This window comes from Nicotiana tomentosiformis, chromosome 11 (assembly GCF_000390325.3).
Source record: "Nicotiana tomentosiformis chromosome 11, ASM39032v3, whole genome shotgun sequence".
NCBI classification, from domain to species: Eukaryota; Viridiplantae; Streptophyta; class Magnoliopsida; order Solanales; family Solanaceae; genus Nicotiana; species Nicotiana tomentosiformis.
The window spans coordinates 97,434,633-97,460,510 of record NC_090822.1 but is presented as its reverse complement, the minus strand read 5'-3'; the positions used below and the strand labels follow the sequence as shown (position 1 = coordinate 97,460,510).

The following is a 25,878-nucleotide window of genomic DNA, read 5'->3' as shown; positions in this document are numbered from 1 at the left end:
TCATCAAAATTCTATTCCGGGGTCGTTTTCTCAAAATGTTGACCGAAGTCAAACTTAGCACTTTAAGGCCAACTTAAGGAACCAAGTATTCCGATTTCACCCCAAACACTTCCAAATCCCGAACCAACCATCCCCGCAAGTCATAAATCACTACAAGCACATACGGGAAGTTTTATTTTAGGGAACGGGATTCTAAAAGTTAAAATGACCGGTTGGGTCATTACACATTGGGTAGTAACGCTTTGGAAATTCTAGTGTGCTTTTGAGATTGGATAATATGAGAATGACAAAATCAAGGGCGTGACGAGGTAGATGAAGCGGAGGACCAAGAAATTCGAGATATAATGGTTTATGGTTCTGATTCAACCAATGTCGGAAACCAAGAACCTCATGTTGACATGGATGAACTTACAAAAATGATGCAAAGCATGTGATGTACTATTTCTTTTTTTTTATAATTGTTGTAAACTTTTAATTTGGAAGTTCAAAAATAACAAAATCAAAAAAGAACTTGCAACTTAATTTGAAGTATTATATATTATTCAATAAAAATATCAAATAAAAATCTTCGGAGCTTGATCCTTACATATTGCCTATTGGTCTTATTAAATAATTTTTTGTAGCCACTTACTTTCAAATTTCAATTTTAAAATTATAAAATTCAAATTTCAAATTTAAAACTTTAAACTTCAAAGTTTAATTCTAATCCTTAAAAGTTTGCAAACACTTAAGTATCAATAACATTGAATAAGAAAAATAAAATTTACTTTTAAAAAAAACATTCCATGGCCCGATCCAGCCCGCTAAGTCCGATCCCGGACGGACAAAAAAACCCCAAAAAAGTACATCCCTCTAACAGCCCGCAACATTTAACGGATGGGCTGGTTTGTTTTTATGTCCAGCCCATCCCAGCCCGCCCGTTAAACACCCATAGTTTGGACCTTGTTTACGGATGGAGCCTCCGACGTAAGTCCGGTCTCAGAGTAGTTCTAATCACCCCTTAGGGGGAACCCTAAGACAGGCCATTAGAACTGTACCGTTAACTAACAATGAAGCCGAGTATGAAGTTTTAGTTACAAAACTTGAGCTAGCTCGGGGACTGGGTTCTGAGGTCATCGAGATAAAATGCAACTCCCAGCTAGTGGTAAACCAAGTGCATGGGGGTTTTGACAAAAAGGAGGAGCGCATGCAACGGTACTTGAACAAGGTTCAAGCATTACTTGCACGATTCAGAGAATGATCAAGAGTCCACATTCCAAGGGAGAAAAATATGGAAGCAAATGCTTTGGCTAATTTAGGGTCATCCACAGAGATGAAAGGATCTGATTCCAGTACGATCATCTAATTGCTGCATTCGGTGTTGATGTGGACATTTACTGTAAAGTAAATTCAACCAACTTAATTTCGGACTGGCGGAATGAGTTTATTAAATATCTTAGACATGGTAAATTACCAGAAGACCCAAAAGCGTCCCGGGCACTGCGAACCAAAGCGGCTCGTTATTGCCTCGTTGATGGACATTTATATAGGAGATCGTTCTAAACACCATTGGCTCGGTACCTAGGGGCCTCATATGTGGACTATGTGACGAGAGAAGTCCACGAAGGAGTCTGCGGAAACCACTCCGAGGCAGACTCGTTAGTTCTTAAGTTAGTCAGGGCTATCTATTATTGTCCCGGGATGGAATATGATGCATAGGCATTCGTACAAAGCTGCTGCATATGTCAACATCATGCACGGTTAGTGCACCAACAAGCAAAACCTTTGCATTCAGTGGTGTCTCCGTGGCCATTTATGAGATGGGGGATGGACATTGTCGGTCCCTTACCGCAAGGGCTCGGGAAGGTAAGATTTCTTTTAGTTTTAATTGATTATTTTAATAAATCGATTGAAGAATGTGCTTACCAAAAATTTGGAGAACGAGAAGTGGTTGGCTTCATATGGGACCACATAATCTTCCGATTTGGAATATCAAAGGAGATTGCTTGTGACAACCGGCCACAGTTCGTAGGTTCTAAGGTCACAAAGTTTCTGGAAGGACTAAAGATCAAATGGATTACGTCTTCTCTGTATCACTCGAGCGCAAACGAATATGCGAAGTCAAACAACAAGGTAATTCTTCAAAACCTTAAAACAAAGTTAGAAGATGCCTAAGGAAAGTGACCAGATAAGATCCCAGGAGCGCTATGGGCATACCGGACCACTGCAAAGTCGAGCACGAGTGAAACACCCTTTTCGCTCATATATGGTTTGGTGGCTTTGATATCGGTGGAAGTGGGGGAGCCGACCTTGAGGTTTTCCCGAGCAAATGAAGAAGCGAACAATGAAGCATTGTTGGTCAAGTTAGATTTACTGGAGGAACACCGAGATCTGGCATACGTGAGGATGGTGGCTCAAAAGCAAAGGCTGGATAGGTATTACAACCGAAGAGTGAATCTTCATTATTTCAAATTTGGAGATTTAGTTGTGATGAGGGTTACTCAAAGCATTCGGGAAGTTAACACTGGGAAGTTGGGATCAACGCGGGAAGGACCTTACCGGGTCTCATCTATAATTGGTAAAGGATCGTATTAACTGAAAAATCAGGATGGAGTCAAATTGTAGAGCAACTAGAACGTGACTCACCTCAAAAGGTATTATTGCTAAAGATCCTTGCCGGTACTGAAAGTATGTGCCACACTCTTTTTACCTTCGTCCAGTTTTTGTCTCGATCATGGTTTTTTGGCAATGTTTTTAACGAGGCAGTGACGTAAAATATACTAAGAAGGAAGGTGATCCACTCCCAATCCACACTCAACAATGAGTGGAAGAGGTCGTTGGAAGAATAGTACCAAACTATGAGTCGGGGTTAATTTCCTCAGAGCTAAGTGTGGGTGTTAGAGTGCACACTTGATGCGTGAAGAAGAAATAGCTTAAATATGCTTCCAAACAAGTTGGTTTTGAAAATTACTTCTATAAGCTATACTATCAATGATTAACTGGAGAATTGAAACTAGAAATTAATTAATTATTTTCGGTTGTTTTCAAATAGGTAAAAGGACTAGGGATGTAACCTTCGCCTAGGTGCTAGCCAAATGGGTTAATTATAATACCACTTATTTTAGTAATTGGGGTGTATTATAGCTCTCAACTCTAAAATACCCACTCAATACCTCTAGGTCATAGAGTGATTTTGCCCAATTTGGCTTTCTCAATCCCAAATGAGTATCAAACCAAATAGTTGATATGAGCTCAAGTTGGGTTTTCCCTATCTCATGTTTGAACCCTTTAATTAGACTAGTCAAAACCTTAACTAGCCCAATTTCTTGTTAGCCAAGTTTTCCTAGACAAAGTCTCTCTTCTCAAGTAAAGACCAAGTCAAAAAGGCATGAATCAATGTTTGCAGCCATTAATTTTAAAATTAAAGCATAAACGAGGCTAAATAACAAATACCCAATCATAAACAAGCATTAGATTAATTACCCATAAGGTTTACACACTAGGATTGGGTCACAACCCTAGTAAATCTAGCTACTCATAATAGAAATAGAAGAAAACAAAGAAGAAACACTAATTAAAGCCATAATATAAAATTAGAAAGATAAACTATTGTGTTTTAAACCCAAATTGGTCACAAAGGTAAACTACAACGGCTACTACTTAAAAAACTACAAAACTTGACCTAAAAAAGTGATTCCCGACTATTTATATTAGCCCAAAATTTGCTGACAAAAATGCCATTTGGGAGGTTCTGCGGCCGCATAATTCCATGTGCGATCCGCACTTCTGGCAAGGCTTCAGTCTTGGTCGTTTTGCACACTCTTTGAAAAATTTTGAATTCTTGTCAGTGCGACCATATTCTACGACCACACAAATTATGTGCGGTTTGCACGTCTCTTCAATCGACTTCTGAGCTTCAATACTAGTTCTGCGACCGCAGAGTGCAGTCCGCGCTTTCTTCTATGGCTGCAGAAATACTTATGCGGACCGTACTTTTGGCCTGCTGCGCTCCTTCTTGCCTTAAGAGCCAGAATACTCTTTTGAGTTAGATTTCTTCATTAGAGTCCAATTCTCCAATATTCCTGTAATTTGCACACTTTCATTAGTTTTGGGAATATAAATCAACACTTTCAGACTAGAACTAAAGTAAAAATGTACTAGTAAGTGATTAAATTCCACACTTATCTAACTCCCCCAAACTTAAGTTTTTGCTTGTTCTCAAGTAAATAGATTAGTTCCCACCTCCTTAGAGTGAAAGGTCATTTTAGAGAGTCAATGGTGAACCATTCATACTCAGTTGGGACCAACAATGACTCACACTACTCATGCATTCTCAACAAGGTGACAAATCACATCTTATGCACCTATAGTTCTAATGTGACATTTGAGCTTCAAGAATTGACTTTACTCATCAAGGACTCTTGTTCTGTCATGTAGATTATGGTGGACTCCAAACTCTTCCTCATCTACCTTACATTTTCCAAACGCACTTCAAAAGTTAGCACTTAATCTTTAGATCAATGAAAGATTCACTCTTCTCTCATAAAAGAATGTCACAAGCACAACTTCAAGTACCATAAGCTTGCCCCTATGTAGATCACCACTAATGTAAGCTCACTCGGTTTGAAATCAAGTAGGACTTCTTTTGGGTTGTAATGAAGGCTTTTGGATTGGGGTAGGATACCATATGGGTAAGTGGTTACACCCTTCCTTAAGCACTCCACATTTTCGTTTCTTGGCTCTCATTTACCAATTCTTAGAGGCATTCTCTTTTTATTAGGGGTTAGAGAGACTTGACATCACTCTTTCTTTCTCATTTCATTCATTTTCTCCCTTTGTGTACATGTTAGGGATAGTTACCTCTTTTTGATTCAAACAACCCTTCCTTTTATTTTTTTTCTTACATTTTCTTTTTGTTCTTTTTCTTTTCTTACCTTCTCTTTTCATAGAGATCGTTTCTTTTCTCTTTTTGGTGCCTTGATACCTCTTTAAAATTCCTCAACTCTCCCCCCAAACTTATGCTTTAAGCCACTTATTTCACAAAAGTGTTAAGGAAGGTCCGGGTGCCAAGAGAGGATCATAAGAAAACGAGTAAATGCTTATATCATGCTTATCAAATGAGAAAGGCTAAAGGCTCAAATGGGGGTGAATAGGTATAACAATATTGGTTGGCAAAAGAAATCTCAAACGGACCAAGGAAAGCTTACAATCATTTCCCAAACCAAGAAAAACTTAGGATTTCGCCTTAAACACTTTCGGGGCAAGTTCTAGACCATTTGCACGGGTACTTGGACTAGCAACGAATAGCCTCTCCCCTCACACAACTGGACCATAAAAGAGGATAGAGTCGAGAGCCTAAAATAACCACAGTCAAGTTAAAGATCACTATGGTCCAATAAACCACTCGATGATTACTAATTCAACTCAAGAATCTCAAAGTCACTAACTAGAGCTATTTTCTTTCAAAAACCTTGTTTCGAGCCATAAGCTCGTAGTTGAATGTGTTGGTATCACATTAAGCATGAATAACTCTTTTTCAAGAAAGACCTGATTAAGCCTTTTATTCATTAGTCTTACTATTATTATTACCTAAACACAAACAGACGCATTCCCTTAAGAAGGTTGTCATGCCATCCATCGTCGGGGCGAGTCACCCGGTTCACACAAAAATACATTTGGAAAGAACCGTGGTGTTAAGAAAACTAAAGGCTTATTATCCATACTACTACAAAAAATATAAAATAATAAGAGTGAAAAGAGAGAGGCCAAAGAATAACTCCCTACGCATCCTTGGACATCTCAGTGTCCCCAGCAGCATCATCTCCTGTTGGGTTAACTAATTGTATCTCATCATCATCATATCTGGGCATGGCAGGAGTGGCAATCATTGCACGCACCACCTCAGCAGTGTCGACAGCAAGGCATGGCTCATCAGACTGGCCAGCAGGTGCAACCGGTGCAGATGGTGCAGATGGATCTGGGGAGGACCGGTCTGGGTCAAGTAATATGTCAAATGGCAAATCCCAGCTGTCACAAGTCTCGTCACCTCCTTCCTAAGCTTATCAACTGATCTCTTGCTTTCTTGGGGCTTCCTTATCTTCTTCACTTCCTTGGCCAACTCCTCAATAACCGACATGTGCTGTATCAGAGTGTCCATGATCATCTTTTGGTTGTCTAGAATCTTTTTCAACTTCACATCAAGATCAGTGGAGACATATGGTGCCTGTGTAGATGGCTACACTGCAACAATACTAGATATCTCAGACAGCTTTGAAGTAGTTGTCTGCATCGAGTTGTCAAGACTTGCCAAAGTTTGGGAGACTCGAAGAGCAAATAATAGAGCTGTAGGCATGGGCACCGGCCTCGGAGCTGAAGCAGGGGCTGCCCTGGAAGATGTGGTAGGATTTGACGATGGTGGTGGAGGCATAGCAGAAGCACTGGAAGAGGGCTCAACATAGGTAGATGGAATGTCAGTTGTCTCAGAAACTACCACTGCCGGTTGATCAGACTGGCCTATAGTGGTAGAAGGTTGCGCTCTCTTCTTAGGGTTGGTCTAATCCATCAATGAGTACCAGTCAAACGGCTTCATTGGCTTCACCTTTGTGTCATAAGATCTCGACTCTACCTTTGCATCACTATGGTACTCTGTGATAGTGTTGGGATAAGGGTAGATCGTATTGGTCTATTGTGATACCAATGAAATGTTGCCCGACATAACGGCACCCACATTAATTGGGTACCTGGGCATGATAGAAGCCACGAGAACAGCCCGTGAAATCGACATATAGGTTTCATTCTGGCACAGATCAAGTCTGCTACATAAAAAAGTCTGCCATCCCTTCGCCTCAAAACTCAATGTGCTCTGGTGGATAGGAACCCCAACAATGATCCATGGTGGTGGTGGCCCTGGTGGTGGTAAGACCTCATCTAGCCATGGTCGAACTTCTTCTTTCATCGCACACTTCTCTAAGTACTCTTTCGGCTCCAAGTCCTCAAACCTCAAGTACGCATTTAGCATATACTGATCAAACCTCACCTTGAGGTTGCGTACTTTAATCACTTTTGTCCCTTTCTTGATGTGAAGAATGTTGGCGTAGAACTCACGGACAAGGTACTCTTTGGCATCAACAACTCTCTTAGTGAACAATATCCAACCCTTCATTGCTGCAAAATTGTCTCAGCACTGCAGGGTTGTATGTCTCGAGATCCTTCAATATAAACTACCTCTCAAGGGTCAAAGATTTCGTAGGCCACAACATTCGGAGGTCAGTGAAGGCAGCCAAGCTAACAAATATATCCTACCATATCTCCTTCTTCTTTTATCTCTCCACACCAATGGATGTGCCATCTCCCCCTTTGCCATTATCAGGGATATCCTGTATAGCTTGTGCATCTGTGTCTGGAGCCGTTGCTGGCTAAGAAGTCTGGATGGCACTTTTCGAACCCTCAGAAGTGCTGTGAGATGAAGAGACCTCATATATGAGCTCAAATCGCCCCTACAGCCTAGACTGTGCAACTTCCTGCTCTTCCGGAATAGAAACAGAGTTGCCCTTAGAAGTGTCCCTAGACGGAACGTAAGAGCTAGACTCGGAGAGGTTTGCACCCCTCCCTCTGCCTGCAGTGGTCTTCTTCCTGATGGACTTTGGCTAGCTGAGAGTCAAGGTACCTCTACCTCGACCCCTAGAAGAATCACCTTTTCCTTTTGTAGTTTCGCTGCGGCCGCACGATTGAACCATCGTCTGTATTAAGGCAAAGAGGATTGTTAGTTGCAAGTCATCATTCAACACATTCAGTACTTATGTAGGCAAAGGAGAACATTGTGGACATGGCGGGTTTACGACATAAACAATCATGATGAAGGATTAGGGAATTACGGTCCACACATTTTTGATGTGCGGCCGCAGACAGGAAGTGCGCACCGCACAATTGCAAGTGCGACCGCTCTTCTGACAAGCAAACTTCAGAGGCTCAAATGGACATATAGGTCTCAAGAAGTAGACCTCAGATGGACTTAAGTGCGGCCTCTCTTCAATTTCTGCGGTCCACACAATTAAAGTGCAGCCTAAGAAGCACTTGCCTTCACTAGGTTGTTCAAAACACAAAACTGTGGACCGTACAAAATCACGTGCGGCCGCAAAATTCAAAATTGACGAATCGACGGTTAATTGGCACTCAAATTTTGCAATTACTTGTACAAATCGATATGATAACAATGGTATAAACATGAAATCTTACTAACACAATCCTATAGAGCATGCATTATCAACTACCCAGTACAGATTTATGCCACATAAGAACTAGGTCCTTCTATAATCAGTGCACGCAAAAATTAGACATCACACAAATCAACCCCCCTGTGTGGCATTGAAGTATAAAACATCAATTGGTATTAGAGCGGGTTCTCCTTGAAGAGGCTTACACCTTAGGAGAAGATTAATATGAGTGCACCACCTGGAAACTGGGAAGGACAATCCACTGTTAGGCCACCACTCTTTAATGGCCAGTACTACTCTTGGTGGAAAAACATGATGAGAGATCACATTATAGGAGAGGACTATGAGCTATGGGACATTGTCATCGATCGTCCACTGGCTACCTTGAAGAAAAATGTTGAAGGAGTAGATGTGCCAAAGACAAGAGCGTATTGCACTACTGAGGACTTGAAGAAATGGGAGAAGAATTCTAAAGCCAAGAAATGGCTTGTTTGTGGACTTGGTCCAGATCAGTACAACAGAATCCAAAGTTTTACCACTGCTAAGGAAATTTGGGACACTCTGTAAGTGGATCATGAAGGAACACCTCAGGTGAAGAGATACATAGGAACTCTATTGTATTCTGAATATGAGAACTTTGCTATAAAGGAAGGAGAAACCATTCAAGAGATGTACACAAGGTTCACTGCACTAACAAATGAGCTCAAATCTCTTGGAAGGATTATTCCTGAAGAAGATAGAGTCGAGAAGATACTGATAAGGGTTTTGCCTATCACTTGGAAGAGAAAAATTACTGCCATTCAGAAATCAAAGAATATTGCTACTCTCCCACTGGATGAATTAATTGGAAATCTTACTGCCTATGAACTTAGGAGACAAACCATGAAAATGGATGTACCTAAGAAGGAAAGGAGCTTGGCACTCAGAATAACTAAAGGTTCTAATCTAGAAGGTGATGAAATGGCTATGATCACCAAGGACTTCAAGAAGTACCTGAGGAGAGGAAATGGTTCTTCGAGAAGTGGAAGCTATAGCAAGTCAAAATCTCCTGAGAAGCAAACCAATAATGGCTGCTACAAGTGTGGAAAGACTGATCACCACATCAAGAACTGTCCTCTATGGGAAGTTGAATGGAAGAAGGAAAGAGCTGAACGAAGGAACAGGTTCAACCTAAGAAAAGAAACAACAACGGACCAACCAAGGCTACGGTCGCTTCTTGGAGAGAAAGCTCAGATGATGATGGTGAGGATGAACAAGCACTAATGGCCATTGGAGAAACTGAGGTAAGTGTAATTCATCTCAAAGGCAAAATTAAATTAGTGTCTAAAGAAAGGTTATTTAACTTACTTCTACAACTAATTGATAAATTTGAGGATGTAAACAATGAAAAGGAACAGTTGTCTAAATAATGTGTGATTTTGAAGGCTAAGTACAAAAACCTGGAGCTTAGGGTTAGAGAAACTGTAAGTGAAAATATTGTGTTGAAGAACCTGGTTCATGCACTTGACTCAACTGTCCTAGGGCTTAGATCTGAAAATCTAAAACTGAAATTAGGAACAGGTAAAAAGATAGCTGATCACACACAACTCACTCTAGAAGAAAACGTAGGAAAAATGAAAGATGAGTTGTATAAAAGGGATGAGCATGTAAGAATCCTAAAGGAGGATCTAAGCAAGATCAAGCATGAGCTAGACAGAACTTGTAAATAGAACAGGTGCTCCGATGCACTTTCTTGGCTACAAGAACACCATAGTAGCAACAGAAGAGGACTTGGCTTTGGGAACTTGGCACCTAAGTGGGATCCCAAAAGCAAGTACCCCACACTTCCTGAGAACAAGATTTGCACACACTATGGTAAAACATGTCACTATAAAAGTGAATGCACTGCAAAAGAAAAGTCAAGTCAAAAAAACAAAGAATTTGTTCAAGGGAAGAATAGGCTACCAAGTTGGGCTAAAAAGAATTTGATTCATCCTTTTGCCTATAGAAAGTGACCCAAGTCCTAAGACTAACCCCTGATTTCTAGGGGTGTTCATGGTTCGGTTTGGTTCGGTTTTTCCATAAAAAGAAACCAAACAAACTAAGTCGGTTCTTCAAATATTGAAACCAAGGCAAACCAATTAAGTCGGTTTTTTATCGATTCGGTTTTTGTCGGTTTTGGTCGGTTTTTAGGTTGTTTATCGATTTTTTTCTTAAATATGAAACATACACTATCAAACACATATTTCGGAGACTACATTTTCAACGTAACACTATCAAACCAATTGCTCTTTGAGAAATTTATCATTTACCAAGATATATTGATGATAATTGAATCAACTAGTGATGAATAATTTAAGTACTCAATTAAAAATCGATTATTTTTTACATGAAATAAATTCTTGTACTTAGCAAAAGAAAACTACCAATCAAACTAGAATGTAAAGGCAAAGAATTAGATTATTATAATAGCAAAAAACTAGACTAAAAATATAAACGACTAATATGTACCATAAAATTTTAGAAACTTTATATAAAAATATACATATATATATGTGTGTAATAATAAATTTAAATACATACTTCTATAGTCGGTTTGGTTCGGTTTTTTCCGGTTATTTTTTTATTAAAACCAAAACCAAATCAAATTTGATCAGTTTTTAAAATTCAAAACCAAAACCAAACCAAACCTAAAAAGTGTCGATTTTTTTGGTCGGTTTGGTTTGGTTTTCGGTTTGGTTCGATTTTTTGGGTTTTTATGAACACCCTTATCCTTTTGCAGGTCCAAGTGAAAGGGAGCAGCCAAATATAGTACATGGATAGTGGTTGTTCAAAGCATATGACAGGAAGCAAGAACCCGTTCCTTTCCTTGCTGTTCAAAGCATATGACAGGAAGCAAGAACCCGTTCCTTTCACTTGAGGATCTGAAAGGAGATAATGTCTCCTTTGGAAATAGGAAGAAAGGTGAGATCATTGGGGTTGGAAAGTTAGGTAAGACTGATTCTCACTCTATTGAGAACGTCTACTTGATAGATGGACTAAATTACAGTTTAATAAGTGTATCACAATTGTGTGATAGAAGTAACATGGTAGCATTCACCTCTACGAAATGCTTTGTGATTAATCTTACCACTGACAAGATAGTTTTGCAGGGAAAGAGAGTAAACAACATATATGTTGTAGATCTATCCACACTTTCAGATAATGAACTCACTTGCTTAAGTGTGTTGGATAATGATCCCCTCCTTTGGCAAAAGAGACTTGAACATTCCAGTCTAAGTCAACTCAACAAACTAGTCTCCAAGGACTTGGTGATAGGGCTGTCTAACATTAAGTTCAAGGAAGATAAAGTTTGTGAGGCTTGTGCAAGGGGGAAGCATGTAAACTCCTCTTTCAAAAGTAAGAAAGTGGTAAGCACCACCAGGACGATGGAACTGGTCCATATGGATCTTTATGGACCAATCAGAACATTGAGCAGAGGTGGTAAGAGATATGTTATGGTTCTTGTTGATGATTACTCTAGGTTTGCTTGGACATTGTTTTTAACATCTAAAGATGAAGCATTTGACATGTTCACTTCTTTTGTTAGAAAAACTCAGAAACAACTAGGTAATCAACCTGCATCAATTAGGTCTGATCATGGTACTGAATTTGAGAATGCTAAATTTGCTGAATTTGGTGATGAGCATGGAATAAATCATATTTTTTCTGCTCCTAGGACTCCACAACAAAATGGAGTAGTTGAAAGAAAGAATAGGACATTGGAAGAAATGGCTAGGACTATGCTTCTTTCTAGTAAATTGCCTCATAGTTTCTAGGCAGAAGCTGTGAATACTGCATGCTACATCAGAAATAGGTGCACGACTAGACCTCTCATTGAGAAGACTCCCTATGAGTTACTTAAAAGAAGAAAGCCAAACATATCCCATCTTAGGGCATTTGGATGTAAGTGCTTTGTGCATAATAATGGTAAAGATTCCCTAGGTAAGTTTGATCCCATAAGTGATGAGGGAGTATTCTTGGGATATTCATCACATAGCAAAGCTTATAAGATTTATAACAAAAGAACTATGTGTGTAGAAGAAAGTGTACATGTGTTTTTTGATGAAACTAACATTCTTTCTGAGAGGTAGGAACATGATGATGAAGCAATTGGGCTGATAAGAAACTCAAATAAAACCACAACCCAGACTGAAGCTGCACCAGAGGAAGGAATATGGGAAGAAACAAGTCCTTCCACCCAAGGCAACTTGACAGGGGGAATTGATCCTCAAACCTCGAGGGAACGTTCCTCAGCAACAAAAAATTGAAGGAACATATAGGGGAAACCAGCTGGTTATGAAACCTTACAAGTATCAAAGTTCTCATCTCATTGAGAACATAATTACTGACCCAACCTCTGGAATCAAAACCAAATCTTCTTTGAAGAATTTTTGTGCTTTTGATGCTTTTTTATCTCTTATTGAACCTAAAAATGTTGTTAAGGCTTTACAGGATGCAGACTGGGTGAATGCAATGCAAGATGAACTCAACCAATTTGAGAGAAGTCATGTTTGGCATCTAGTACCAAGCCCCAAGGACAGATCAGTAATTGGCACAAAATAGGTCTTCAGAAACAAACTTGACGAAGATGAAATAGTTACAAGGAACAAGGAAAGATTGGTGGTTCAAGGATATAGTCAAGAGGAGGGCATAGACTATGATGAGACTTTTGCTCCAGTTGCAAGATTGGAGGCAATTAGACTCCTTATAGACTTTGCTACTTATATGGAATTCACTCTCCATCACATGGATTTCAAGAGTGCCTTCCTCTATGGCTATCTAAAGGAATAAGTGTTTGTCAAGCAACCTCCGGGCTTTAAAAGCAAGGAATGTCCTGATCATGTGTACAAGTTTGACAAGGCACTTTGTGGTCTCAAGCAGGCTCCAAGAGCATGGTATGAAAGATTATCAAAATTCTTGCTTGAACATGGATACATGAGAGGTAAAATTGATAATACTATATTCTTGAAAGAAAAAGGTAAAGATCTCTTGGTAGTTCAGTTATTTGTTGATGATATAATCTTTGGAGAAACTACTGATAAGTTAAGTAAAGAATTTGCTAAACTGATGGGGAGTGAATTTGAAATGAGTATGATGGGTGAGCTTAATTTATTTTTAGGCTTGCAAATTAAACAAAATTCAAATAGAACTATGATCCATCAGCAGAAGTATGTGAAAGAGTTGTTTAAAAGGTTTTAAATGGAAGATTCCAAAGAAATTGACATTTATATAGCAACAGCCACAAAATTGGATGTAGATGAACCTGGTCCATCTGTTGATCAGAAGTTGTATAGGGGAATGATTGGCTCTTTGTTATATCTCACTGCTAGTAGACCTGACATTGTTTTTAGTGTATGCCTTTGTGCTAGATTTCAGGAAAATCCAAAGGAGTCTCACTTGAATGTTGTCAAGAGGATCTTGAGATACATAAAGGCACCACTGACCTCTGTCTATGGTATCCAAAAGGTAGTAATTTCAACTTAGTGTGATATGCTGATGCTGATTATGCATGTTTTCTTGTAGATAGAAAGAGCACCTCAGGCATGGTACACTTTCTTGGCTCATGTCTTGTGCTTTGGCCCAAAAAAGCAAAATTCGGTGGCCTTATCTACTGCTGAAGCTAAGTATGTTGGTGTTGCCTCATGTTGTGCTCAATTGTTGTGGATCAAACAGTAATTAATGGACTTTGGAATTGATGTAGGTTGTAACCCCATCTTTTTTTTATAACACTAGTACAATTAGTATGACCAAGAACCCGGTTCATCATAAGAGAACTAAGCACATAGATGTTAGGCATCATTTTTTTAGGGACAACTATGAAAAGGGTTGGATTACTGTGGAATTTTGTGCTACTGACAAGCAAATAGCTGACATCTTCATAATAGCTCTAAGTAGAGATCACTTTAAAAGGAACATGTTAGAATTGGGGATGATTAAGAGCACCTAAAAGGAACCGGTTCTAACTCAAAAATTGGTTGGAAAAATTATTAATTTTTGTACATAATTAGATTAGATTTTGCTTAGTCTCATACTTTAATCAGTATACACTTGTGCCATGTGCTAAAATGTCTCATTAATCCCTAACGATTTTATCTTTATTTATTTGGAAAATTCATACTTACACAAGAGATTTCTCAGTGAAGAAGGAGATATCAGATATAACAACTTGAGCTTATCTCCTTCCCGTGCATCCCTTATGCTCGAATCAGCCCGTGTCTGTATACACTGTGTATGGACCAGGTTCATGCTTGAGTTCTTTTGTCAATCATCAAAACAAAACTTCACTTGGGCCAACAAATTCCCCCTTTTTGATGATGACAAACTTTGTGCTTTTCATAAGCATAGGCCCTGTGTTAACTTAGCTCAACATCAACACAATGTTAGAATACTTTCCATTTTAAAGTCACAAATCATCAAGGACCAAGTTCATTAGGTTATAAAAATCATAGTCCAAAGTAAAAAGCACAACTTATCTTTCCCCTTTTGGCATCATCGAAATGTTGCATAATTATGTTAGATAACCAAATTTTAATAGAAATTACTCACCACTAGGGCTACTTCAAATACAATCATAAAGTCAAGCATCATTTATCAATCTAATGATATTAGTCAACTAAGAAGCATCAACAAATAGTTAGAACACAAAAACAGTTGATTATCATTGATACTAGTCATCCACACAGCATAAGAGAAATAAAGACACTGGATTATGAACAAAAAGATAAAAAAGAAATCACATCCGGGTCACTGGTTTGTCTAACTAGGCTAGGAAGGTTTTAAGGCTGGAAAGGACCAAGTTCTTGCCTTGAAGCAGTTTCAGCATATCATAAAGAATACTATTATTCTTCTCTTTTTCCTTTGCAAGCTCAGCTCCGAGAACATCTCTCTCAGTTTCTACTTCTGCCAACCTCTTCTTTAGCCTTTCAATTTCAGCATCCTTATCCCCACTTTCTTGCACCAAGGCTCGCACTTTGCTGTTCATATGTACCTTTTTTGATGAACTAGGTTCTTTGGGAGTACTGTGGACTTCATAGTCACAAACAGTCAAAGTATTTGCCCCAAAGTGATCCTTGCTTATACCAACTTTTTATTTCTTGATGGGTACCTTGAAGTGTGCAAGTACAACCGTGAGAATGAAACCATAGGGTATGGCATGAGTTTTGGTGCCAGTCAGAACCCTATCGAGAATCTGGATGATAAATTCAGGCCAATTGATTTGCCTCCCACTGTCCAGACATTCCATAAGAACCAGGTCCATGAATGTGGCAATGTGCCTCTTTTCCTGCCTAGGCAGCACAACTTTGTTAACAAATTCGAACAACACTTTGTGGGGTAGCTTCATCTCACTTTTGTATATATCCTTGGGCTCAAGCTCTTCTTCATTATCACCAAACTTCCTTGTAATGGAAAGAGAAGTAGGGAGATTTTTTAGATTTGGCCATTTGAGTTTCTTGTAATCATTGTACCCTGCAGCAGGTATGCCTAAGATCTCTCCAGTTCCTTATCATCAAAACTCATTGTCACCCCCTTCACTACACTGGTGGCTCTACCATTCTTGATCTCACAATTTGCCATGAACTCCACAATTTTAGTTATAGCATGCTTTCCATCCATCTGAAGGACCATGCCCTTCTAACCTTGCAATTGTAATATTTCCAGCGGCATCACCATGCCTTCCTCATCCAAGTTATCGAGGAGTCTACCTTTCAAGATGGTTCTTTTCCCAAACTTAACCATATTTTCCTTCTCTTCTTCTTCTTCTTCTTCTCCACTCCATTCTTCTTCTTCCACTATTTTTACTTTTCTGGATTTTAAGGCAGACCTAGTTCTTTTGTCTAAGGTAGATGGCCCTACAGACTTTGTCTTTGAAACGAACTTCTTTATGGAAGTCTTGATCTTCTTTACCTTTGGAGTAACTGACGAGCGTAAAACACACACATAAATTATGCTCGCTAGTCAAAGATAGTATAGTATAATATCGTATCCACAGGGATTGGATTTAAACAATATTATCGTAGTTTTTAGCTAGACTTCTATTAAGGAGGATCAACATTTGAGGTTTATATAATTAATAATCTAAATTCTACAGCTATTGACTAATGACAATCACAACAAAGGTAAGCAAGAGAGTTATCAATGGGAGAAAATATGGGTTGATAGGATAGGTGCAAGATAATTGTTCGAGATCTAACTCTAGATAATTCACTTCTATTGTTCAAGTGAGTCTCTCTAATTCGCTTAATTATCAGTACAAATATTTTGTAGAAACTCCTCTCCCGATTAAGTCTCAACCTCATAATATGAACCAATTTAAGCTCGGTGAAGATATGCAAGAATTCGTAATGGATTGGTCTTTAGAAAAACCTCTTTCGATTATCCTCCTAACTAAGTTTAATCAAGGATTCAACTAGCCTATTTCGATTACTTAGAAGAATCTATGAACTCAACCAACAATATAGTGCAAATATATCACAAGTTATGCCTCTTTCGATTACAATAATAAGTGAACATAGATGCAACAATTAAATCTTCCAAAAATGATTCAAATACATAAAAATAGAGTTATAATCCACAAACAACCATCAATACACCAAATCCAGCAAAATCCAAAAGGTTCTACTCCATAGACGCGGAGAAGTTCTTCACAAATGAAATAAAAGTAGAGGAAAACATAAATACAATCCAAACCCGGATCTTGAGTGAGGAAGGAATGATGAAATCCTTGTGCTTGTGTTCTTCAAACTCCTCCTTAGCCTCCTTGGCCTCTCTAGGTCGAAATCTGTCCAAAAGTCTTTCTAAAATGGTGTTTTGGGATATTTCATCCACCGCCAAAACAAAAACGTACGAAACTACTATTTTCTTAGCGAAATAGGACTCTTCCTGGATAGGACATGTGCGGTCACGCACCTGGGGACTTGGTAGCGCACTTGGTCGCGCACCTGGGTAGTATCAATTGGGAATTTGGAAAAGTGTAAAACATGAAAGTTGTATCCCTTTTAAATAGATTTCCAATGATATATTGTGTAGCCCAAATGGATTTCTGAGCAAAGGTTATGTGCATTTTACTAGACAATGCGTAATATGCCTGCTCGATTCTTCGTTTCGTTCTTAAAGTGCACTATCATCTGTTGATCCCCGAACACGATTCCAACTTAATCCTTGGGCTTTTACTCAGACTTCAAAGCTCCAAAATAGCACGAATTTATTCCACAACATCTATATAGATTGTAATCACTCCTACAAGGCATAAAACACACAATTAGTGCAAAACACTAGCGATTAAAGCTCCAACTCAATTAAAGTGCAGTAAATTAGAGTGCAATAAGCGACTAAAACACAATGTTATAGCCTACCATCAGTCACAACCTCCATTTGTTCTCCATCTCCTCAATTTCAACTGCCTCAACAGGTTCGCCCACCTTCTTCTTTCCCTTAGTAGCAACTTTTCTCTTACTTTCTTCTAAGGCCTTTTCCAGTTCAGCCTCACTCTTCTTCTTTTGACTCCTTGTAGCTCTTCCTCTTGTAGGAGGAGTCTCTACAGGGATAGATGAGGCATCCTTTCTTTTCTTGTTTGCCCTAGCAGTACCAGGGACTTTAATTGCTGAACTCCTTTTCTTTTTAGGATTGTAACTGTCAGACACTTTTCTTAGTAGGTCCACGAGGGGTTCCTTCACAGATGGAAAAAGTTCTTGGAACCTCTTCCTCAACCTAACAAGCCCCTCAGCTGCTTCTCCAGACCCACTTTCCCCTTTTTCTTTCACACTTTCTTCTTCTCTTCCAGCAGATTCCTCACTCCATACTACCATAGCTCTAGTTTCTTCAGTCACACCAACAGGAGTGGGTGAAGATTCAGTCACTCCTTTTCCCATTCCCCTCACATCGCCTTGAGCACCCTCACTCTCCTTTTCTTTTCTCTTTTTATTTTTACCACCAATTTTTTCAGACTCAGTGGTCTCTACCCCAGCCACCATTCCTACCAGAACAAACCTATTTTCCAGATTTGCAGCAACCTCAGAGATGATTTTAGAAGTAATTTTCGGACTAGAAGTTACCTGTTATGTTTCAGAAGAAATAAGTTTTCCCCTTCAGTAGCAGACTTGAATGATTCATCATATTTCTAGGGTTCTTCTTCCCGACTCGCTTTCAAGTTTTCAATAATTTTCTTGATTTGTTCTCCTCCAACGACAACCTTGCCAGCTATTATCTTGAACCTTCCTTTCTTAGAGGTGGGTATGGTTGAATGTGTGATGGATGGTGTGGGTGTAGTTTTCTTGGGTGGTGATAAGGGATTTTCAGAGAGGTTTTCCATTTCTGTGTTTGGGTGTGAGAGAATATGAGTTTGTATGTGTTTTGAAGATGAGAGAAGATAGAGAGAATTTTTGACGGCTTGGAAATTAAGAAGTGAAGAAACAACTAAAGCCTAATCAATTTATAGAGGTGGAGTTTAATTGGGTAACAACTACGTTTTTCAGAAGTTCAGAGGTCTAATCAATGAAGTATTTATTCTACTGGTAGTTCAGGGTTTATGATGAATTCGTGTATTCTTGCATAGCGGCATGATAGGTGCAGTAAGCGGCATGGGAATTTGAAAGTTGAGGATCAACATTGTGGTTCGGTGTCGATAAGAATGTCACGAGCTCAGATGAGCAGGGGAGAATTCAAATGTTCAGAGTAAGGTGGCATTTTCTTTAGTGTCACCTCAGAACAACATTCTATGTAAGAGGCTTGTGTATTGATTTGCGGATTCTTGATTTGCTTTACAGAGTTAGTACGGTTGGTGGTACGGATGTGCGTACTTTGCTACCTGAGCGGAAGGTCGTGGGAGCGTACCCCACGGGGAGATTTTTATAAGTGTGGCATGTTAGTCATTTGATTGTTAAATATTAAAACCAAGAATGGAGTTTATGGTAAATTCGCAAATGCGAGAGTTTATGCTTGAGAGGCATTCTATTCCTTGGGATGTGGACCGTGTGAGTTTGTTCCGGATTTGACGGTTGTTCTTATGTGTCATGAATAGGGCCATTGTGGATATTTGAAATTTTATTGGCCTAGTATGTTATGATCAGAATTGGTGTGAGGTCCATTGGTGGGTCAAATGTGAGTGTGTGCTACCAAGTTGATTTTTCTATTCTTGCTTTTAAGGAGCTGAGATCTCACATGAACTAAATTGAAAACATCTCTCCTTACATTAGGTAGTGCACAGTATGATAGGCTGAATTTGTGGTATAATTGAAGATTATTTGCGTGCCTCCTTATGCCAAAGTAATCACTCTAGAGTCATTCTTTTGTGCAGTTGTATGTTCCGTTGTCTAGTGAGAAATTCTGATGTTTTTATCTCCTTATGTACAATACTTATTATATCAATGAATCTAGAGGGAAGTTTTAGAATCTTGATTTTCTGCTAGTTATGCATGCCCTTATTTGATGTTTTACTCTATGATGCATTACAAATTAAAGTTTCTGAAATTTGATACCTATTTTTCATAGTATTATTTTTTAGATAACTCTATGTATATATGTAACTAATAGTAGTACTATCATTTATAACCACATATACATCATGAAATTAATTGTATAACTGACTTGAATAATGCTATGTATATTAAAACAGTCAACTGTAGGAATATAGTATATTTCTACATATATATCAAACACAATTTTATTTTTTAACTAGATGTATATCTTGTATGTTGATGTATTTCTCATGTACTAACATGTATATCCTGACATATATATCTAACTATAAAACACATAATTATATGTTTACATTCATTTATTTCGTGTATATCAAGACATTGATTGTATATCGTATAATGTTTAACTTGAAACACATCTGTCTTTGCTTACATACGTGGTTTTTTTTTAAAAAATCTTTAATTGTTATATTTATTGAATGAAGTCTGTTTTTTTTGCAGCATATTGATGTCATCTTCTACTATCTAAGGAAAAAGATAAAGTATGATGTTAACATTCCAAAGTCCTTCGCCACAACAAATTTTCCATTTTGTATAAAGATAAAATCATTGTATGATCAATTTCTTGCAAGCAATAAGGACTATGGTGTCATCCCTAAAGATCATGAAATAGCTGAGTATATGCGAGGCTCATACATACCTTGCAATATTCCGTGGCACACCGTCGATCATGTACTAATTCCTATAGGCTTGAAGAATGAATGGCATTGAGAACCATATGCAGTGTTGATTGTTCGTTTCTTAGCTAGTGCAGGCTTTTACAGGAAGAGACATGATATTGATTTGACCAATGAACTCTACAGAGACAGTCCACTTGCTGATGTGTTAGCAATTCACATGGTTGATGATTTTTCACAACAAGAACACGCGTATGTTAAGTTTCAATCTTTTTAAACTTTCTTAAAATAATAATATATTATTAAAGGGTGTTGAATCCTTCTAACGTCTCTTCATTTTTTTTAGTGATTGTGGTATATATGTGACATCTTTTGCCGAGTATTTTATCCATCAAAGACCAATTCTAGTTGAATTCTACGCAGAGCAATATCACAAATGACTTGGTACATTGTTGTGGGATTATGGCAGAACCAAACAAGAGAACGAAGATGAAAGTGAGCCAGAGTTTTCTAAAAGAAGTTTCAGAAAAAATGCTCCTGTAATATTGAAGAACAATTAGTCTTATTCTCTAGTTTAGTTATCTATTATTTTGGGATCTGTAAACACATTTGTATTTTATTTATGGATTTTTATGGTACAATATTTTCAATATAGTATTTATCTTTTGCAGGATGAAAGTATCTTTCGCTTTTTTTATCAAATTAAGAAATTACTAGTATGTAGCACGTGTATTTCGATATTTATACAATTTTTAAGTTTTGTTTACTATTTATTCTGTTTTTTAAAATTTAGATGTGTATGTCTAAATTTTGTTGCTCATGCTCATGTCTTTCTAACATGCGAGTCGACACTCGATAGTGTGTAAATTAAGCAAGACAGCAGACTGTGTGAATTGCTTAGCTTCTTTTTCTTTTGCCGATTTTGATTACAAACAGATGTTGGACATTTTGTAATTCCCTACCCCTAGCTAATACACATTAACTATCTTTTTTTAATAATTATTATAATTAAAAATTGAACTATTTTGTGTCATGCTATAAATAACATGTATATAGTAAACTAGGTTATGTATATTTGTTAACTAACACCAGTACTGTGTATATCTCAATGCCCATGTATATCAATACTTTATTGTACAACTACATGTATACATTTAATTGAATTAACATGTATATCCTGATATGTATATCTAATAAATATACGACTAACTATATGTATATGTTATATAGTTGTATGTATAACAAGTACAGAGATGTATATCCTAACTTGTATATCCTTAAATAATGTTATACCTTTCTGTGTCAATAAATTTAGTGTTCAATATGACAACATACTAATGCAACCTCATATAAAATTATTAAATAGTTCAAAATCATGTGCTAGAAAAATGTATACATGTACTTGCAATAATATACATGATGCTATACATGTCCTGCACAACTTAATATATTGATCTCGACCAACACAATTATATGATACATTTTGATATACATGCGAAAATGCAACCTCTAATAAATTAAAAATTGAATATAAAAGTGCAAAATTTAAATAACTTCATTTGCACTTGTACTGGATAATATCTCATCATTAATAAACCTGATATATATACATCAATCATTTATATTTAAGGCCTACATTTTATTTAACCTAATAATTCTTATAATCTATTAGGAACAACACCACTCAGTGGTGATTAGGTATATTTCTACATGTTCTCCTATTGTGGCCCTCACATCCACATTGTCCGCATGAACTCTTTAGCCTCTTAGCTTGTGATTCTGAAACCTTATTGTATCTCACCTTCTTAGATCTTCCAGACATCTTATTTCCGGTTGGTGGCAACATAACTTGTTCTAATACCTCTGCAGGTATTGTCCATGTACTTTCATCTGGAAGAGGATAAATTGGAATGTCGTATGCTTTCAACATGTATCCATTGTTGTAGTATATAGAGCAGTAATCTTTACCCTCTAAATTTTTTAACCTCAACACTGCCCACGCAAGCGAACATGGTATTTGATCTAACTGAAACCTTCTACAACTACATGTCATTTCCCTAAGGCAAACAATGAACAACCTCCCATTGTCAATAACTGAATGTAAGTTTTAAGTTGATGGCCTCACCTATCTGGACTAACATGAGATATAGGAAGAGGAGCCATTTAATCCTGGAAAGACTAGACAGGTGTTTTGCTAATGATGATTGGATCCAGGAATTTCCTTCTAGCTCAATTAGCCAGCTTCCTAAAACTTACTCTGATCACTGCCCTATGCTAATAAATCTTTAGTTTATGCCTAGTGGTCTCTCTAAATCCTTTAGATTTGAGCTCATGTGGTGCAGCCACCCCTCCCTCACCAATGTGGTCCAGCAGGCCTATGAGGGTACATGTAACCTACTTGAGGGAACTACCAAATTCCAAAATCAGGTTACTACTTGGAACAAGTTAGTTTTTGGTAACATCTTCCATAAAAAGAAGCATGTACTGGCTAGGCTAGGAGGCATCCAAAAGTCTAATACATACCCTTTCAACCCTTACCTCCAACAACTAGAGTGTCAATTCCTAGAAGACTATTCAGCCATTCTGAGAAGTGAAAAAGAATTTTGAAAAACAAAATCTAGGATAAACTGGCTAATGGAGGGAGATACTAACACTAAGTGTTTCCACACCTCTACTCTCAATAGGAGAAGAAGGAATAGAATTCTGACCCTCCAAAATAAGGCAGAGGGTTGGATAGATGAGCACAAGGGAATTAAAAAAGCCATATTCCAGTTCTACTCATCCCTATTCACCATTGACCACCAATCTTCTACCAATAGTAGAGATACCACCCCATATGTCTCACATACTCTTTCATTTAGGGAACATAACATTCTTAGAGCTCCCCTGAGGAATAGTGAGATAAAGAATGCTTTATTCTTATTCAAACCTTATGAGGCCTTTGGACTTGATGGCATGCACCCAATGTTCTACCAAAAATACCGGAATGTCCTTGAGGGTAAGGTAACAGATTTTGTAAGTAGGTCTTCCACACCCTTGAAATGAACCTTGTGGTTAACACTACTTATTTGTGCCTAATCCCTAAATATGCAAATGCAACAGTGCTGAAGAACTTTAGACCTCTTGGCCTATGCAATACAATATATAAATTGATCACCAAAATTATTATTAACAGAATTAAGCTTATTTTGCCTTCTATTATAGTCCCTAGCCAAGCTAGCTTCCTTTCTAATAGGAGGGCCTTTGATAATGTCATTATTGTGCAAGAATACATTAGTCACTTTAAGAAAATAAAAGGCAGAAATATCAACATGATCCTAAAGATTGATCTGGAAAAGGCCTTTGATAGCTTAGAATGGTCCTTCATCAAAGACACCCTGCTTTATTTTGGATTTCCTAGCAACATCACCAAGCTGATTCTGTCATGCATTTTCCCCAGTTCTATCTATGTGCTTGTCAATGGGAGTAGGATTGAGTACCTTAAGCCTAGTAGGGACATCAGACAGGGAGACCCGATGTCTCCCTACATCTTCATCATGTGTATGGAGAGACTATCTAGAAGTGTTGATGCTAAAGTGCATATTGAGAGTTGGTTCCCTATCAAAATCAGTCAAACAAGGCAAAAAATCTCCCACCTTTTCTTTGCAGATGACCTCACTCTCTTTGCTATAGTAAACACCAAGAAATGCAATAGCATAATAGAAACCCTCCATAAGTTTAGTTGTAAGTCTGACCAGAAGGGTAAATAACATCCAAGTCCAAAGTTATCTTCTCCACAAATTGCCACCATGAGGAAGTACATAAACTAGCCAGAATATTGATCATCAAACCCAGCCTTTCATTTGGTGGTTACCTGGGATTTCTCATCTTCCATAAAAGACCCACCAATAGAGACTACCAGTTTATCATTGATAGTATGCAGACTAAGCTTGCAGGCTGGAAAACCCAATTCCTGAATATGACTGGGAGAACAACTCTAACTAAGTCCTCACTTGGGTGCATCTCTAGCCATGCCATGCAATACATTAAGCTCTCAGCCTAGGTATGTAACCAAATTGACAAAATACAGAGGAATTTCATCTGGGGTACCACTACAGCAAAAAAGAAATGCACCTAGTTGGGTGGAAAATCATGACCAAGCCAAAGGAGGAGGGTGGCTTGGGAGTGCAGACTACTAAAAGCATAAACACTGCCACTCACACTGGTTTGGTTTGGAGTATGTACAACAATCCCAATGCCCTGTGGACCAGAGTTCTATTCCACAAGCACTCTACTAGCAGAAACCCTTCTAAGCACATAGCCTCTAGGACTGTCAAGAATGGTTGGTCTGTTTGTAGTAAGGCTACTAGGTGAGTAGTTCACAAAGGGGATAGAATTAACCTTTATCAGTGGCCCACTAAACGGGGGAGAGGAGAATTTGAATGTAGACTAATGCTACACTGAAGGACATTGGGACTTTAGTAATATCTCTTTTAACCTCCCTGAGGAGGTAGTTACTACTATAAACTCCACCCTTGTTAATCCTAACTCTGAGAATTTGGATATGATGGTTTGGAACCAAAATAGAAGTGGCCTCTTTTCAACCAAAGCTGCCTATACCCTCATAAGAAGTCTGAACCACCATCAGGATCACAACTCTGGGAAAGACTTCAACTGGATTTGGGCCCAAAAATTGCCAAACAAAATAAAATATTTTCTTTGGTTAGTAACCCATGGTAGGCTCCCTACAACCCAATAACTCCACTCCGGGGGTATGAATCTTAACCCTGTGTGCTTCTTCTGTAATAAGGAGGAAGAAACAATTGAGCACCTGCTCATCAAATGTGACAATGCTATCCAATGCTGGAACAAGTTAGCTGAGCAAAGCCACTCCAACCTCAGTATCCCAAACCTGGTAATTAGCCAAATACACTGGGTGCACACTCTTAACAAAGTAAAACACCAACCCTTCAATGACATGCTCAAATGGGGGCATTCAATCCCTCTCTGGCTCTGGTAGATTTGGATAACTATAAACATTAACGACTTCAATCATATGAAGGATCATGTTCCCTTTTAAAGTGGCCATTAACAATGCTGTAAAATTTATGTACATAGCAATAGGAGGAAAAGAGCCCAGGCACAATATTGTTGTCTCAATTAAATGGCAGCCCAATAGGGGGAGTGTTACAAGCTAAAACTGATGGTGCTAACTATCAAAAAGAAAATACAGGAGGAATGGGATGGGTAATTAGAAACAGCAATGGGGATTGGGTAACATAGTTTATGGGAAAAATCAAGCAAATACTCTTCATTATAAGCTAACAACTTTCTAGTAAGGCCTAAAGATGACAATATCAAACAATCTAGTACCTTTAGAGGCCACTGTAGACTCGACAGAGGTAATACAATGCATCAACAATGGACATCTGATATATGATCCTTTGATCTGTGAATGCAGGTCTCTCCTAGCAGCTCTAGGCCATCCACCAATAGGGTGGCAGACAAATTGGCAACAAAGGCAGGGAAGAAGTTGGAAGCAGGAATCAACTTTTTGGTAGTTTCTCCGGTGTTTGTCAATGAAATACTATGGGC

At 38.2% G+C, this 25,878-nt stretch overlaps 1 protein-coding gene across 1 annotated transcript; it reads left to right on the top strand.

The window, feature by feature from the left end:
- The first annotated feature begins 8,417 nt into the window (after positions 1-8,417).
- LOC138901896 (uncharacterized) lies at positions 8,418-8,759 on the top strand. Its single transcript, XM_070189694.1, has one exon. The coding sequence runs from the start codon at positions 8,418-8,420 to the stop codon at positions 8,757-8,759; it is 342 nt and encodes a 113-aa protein (XP_070045795.1).
- The last annotated feature ends 17,119 nt before the right edge of the window (positions 8,760-25,878 follow it).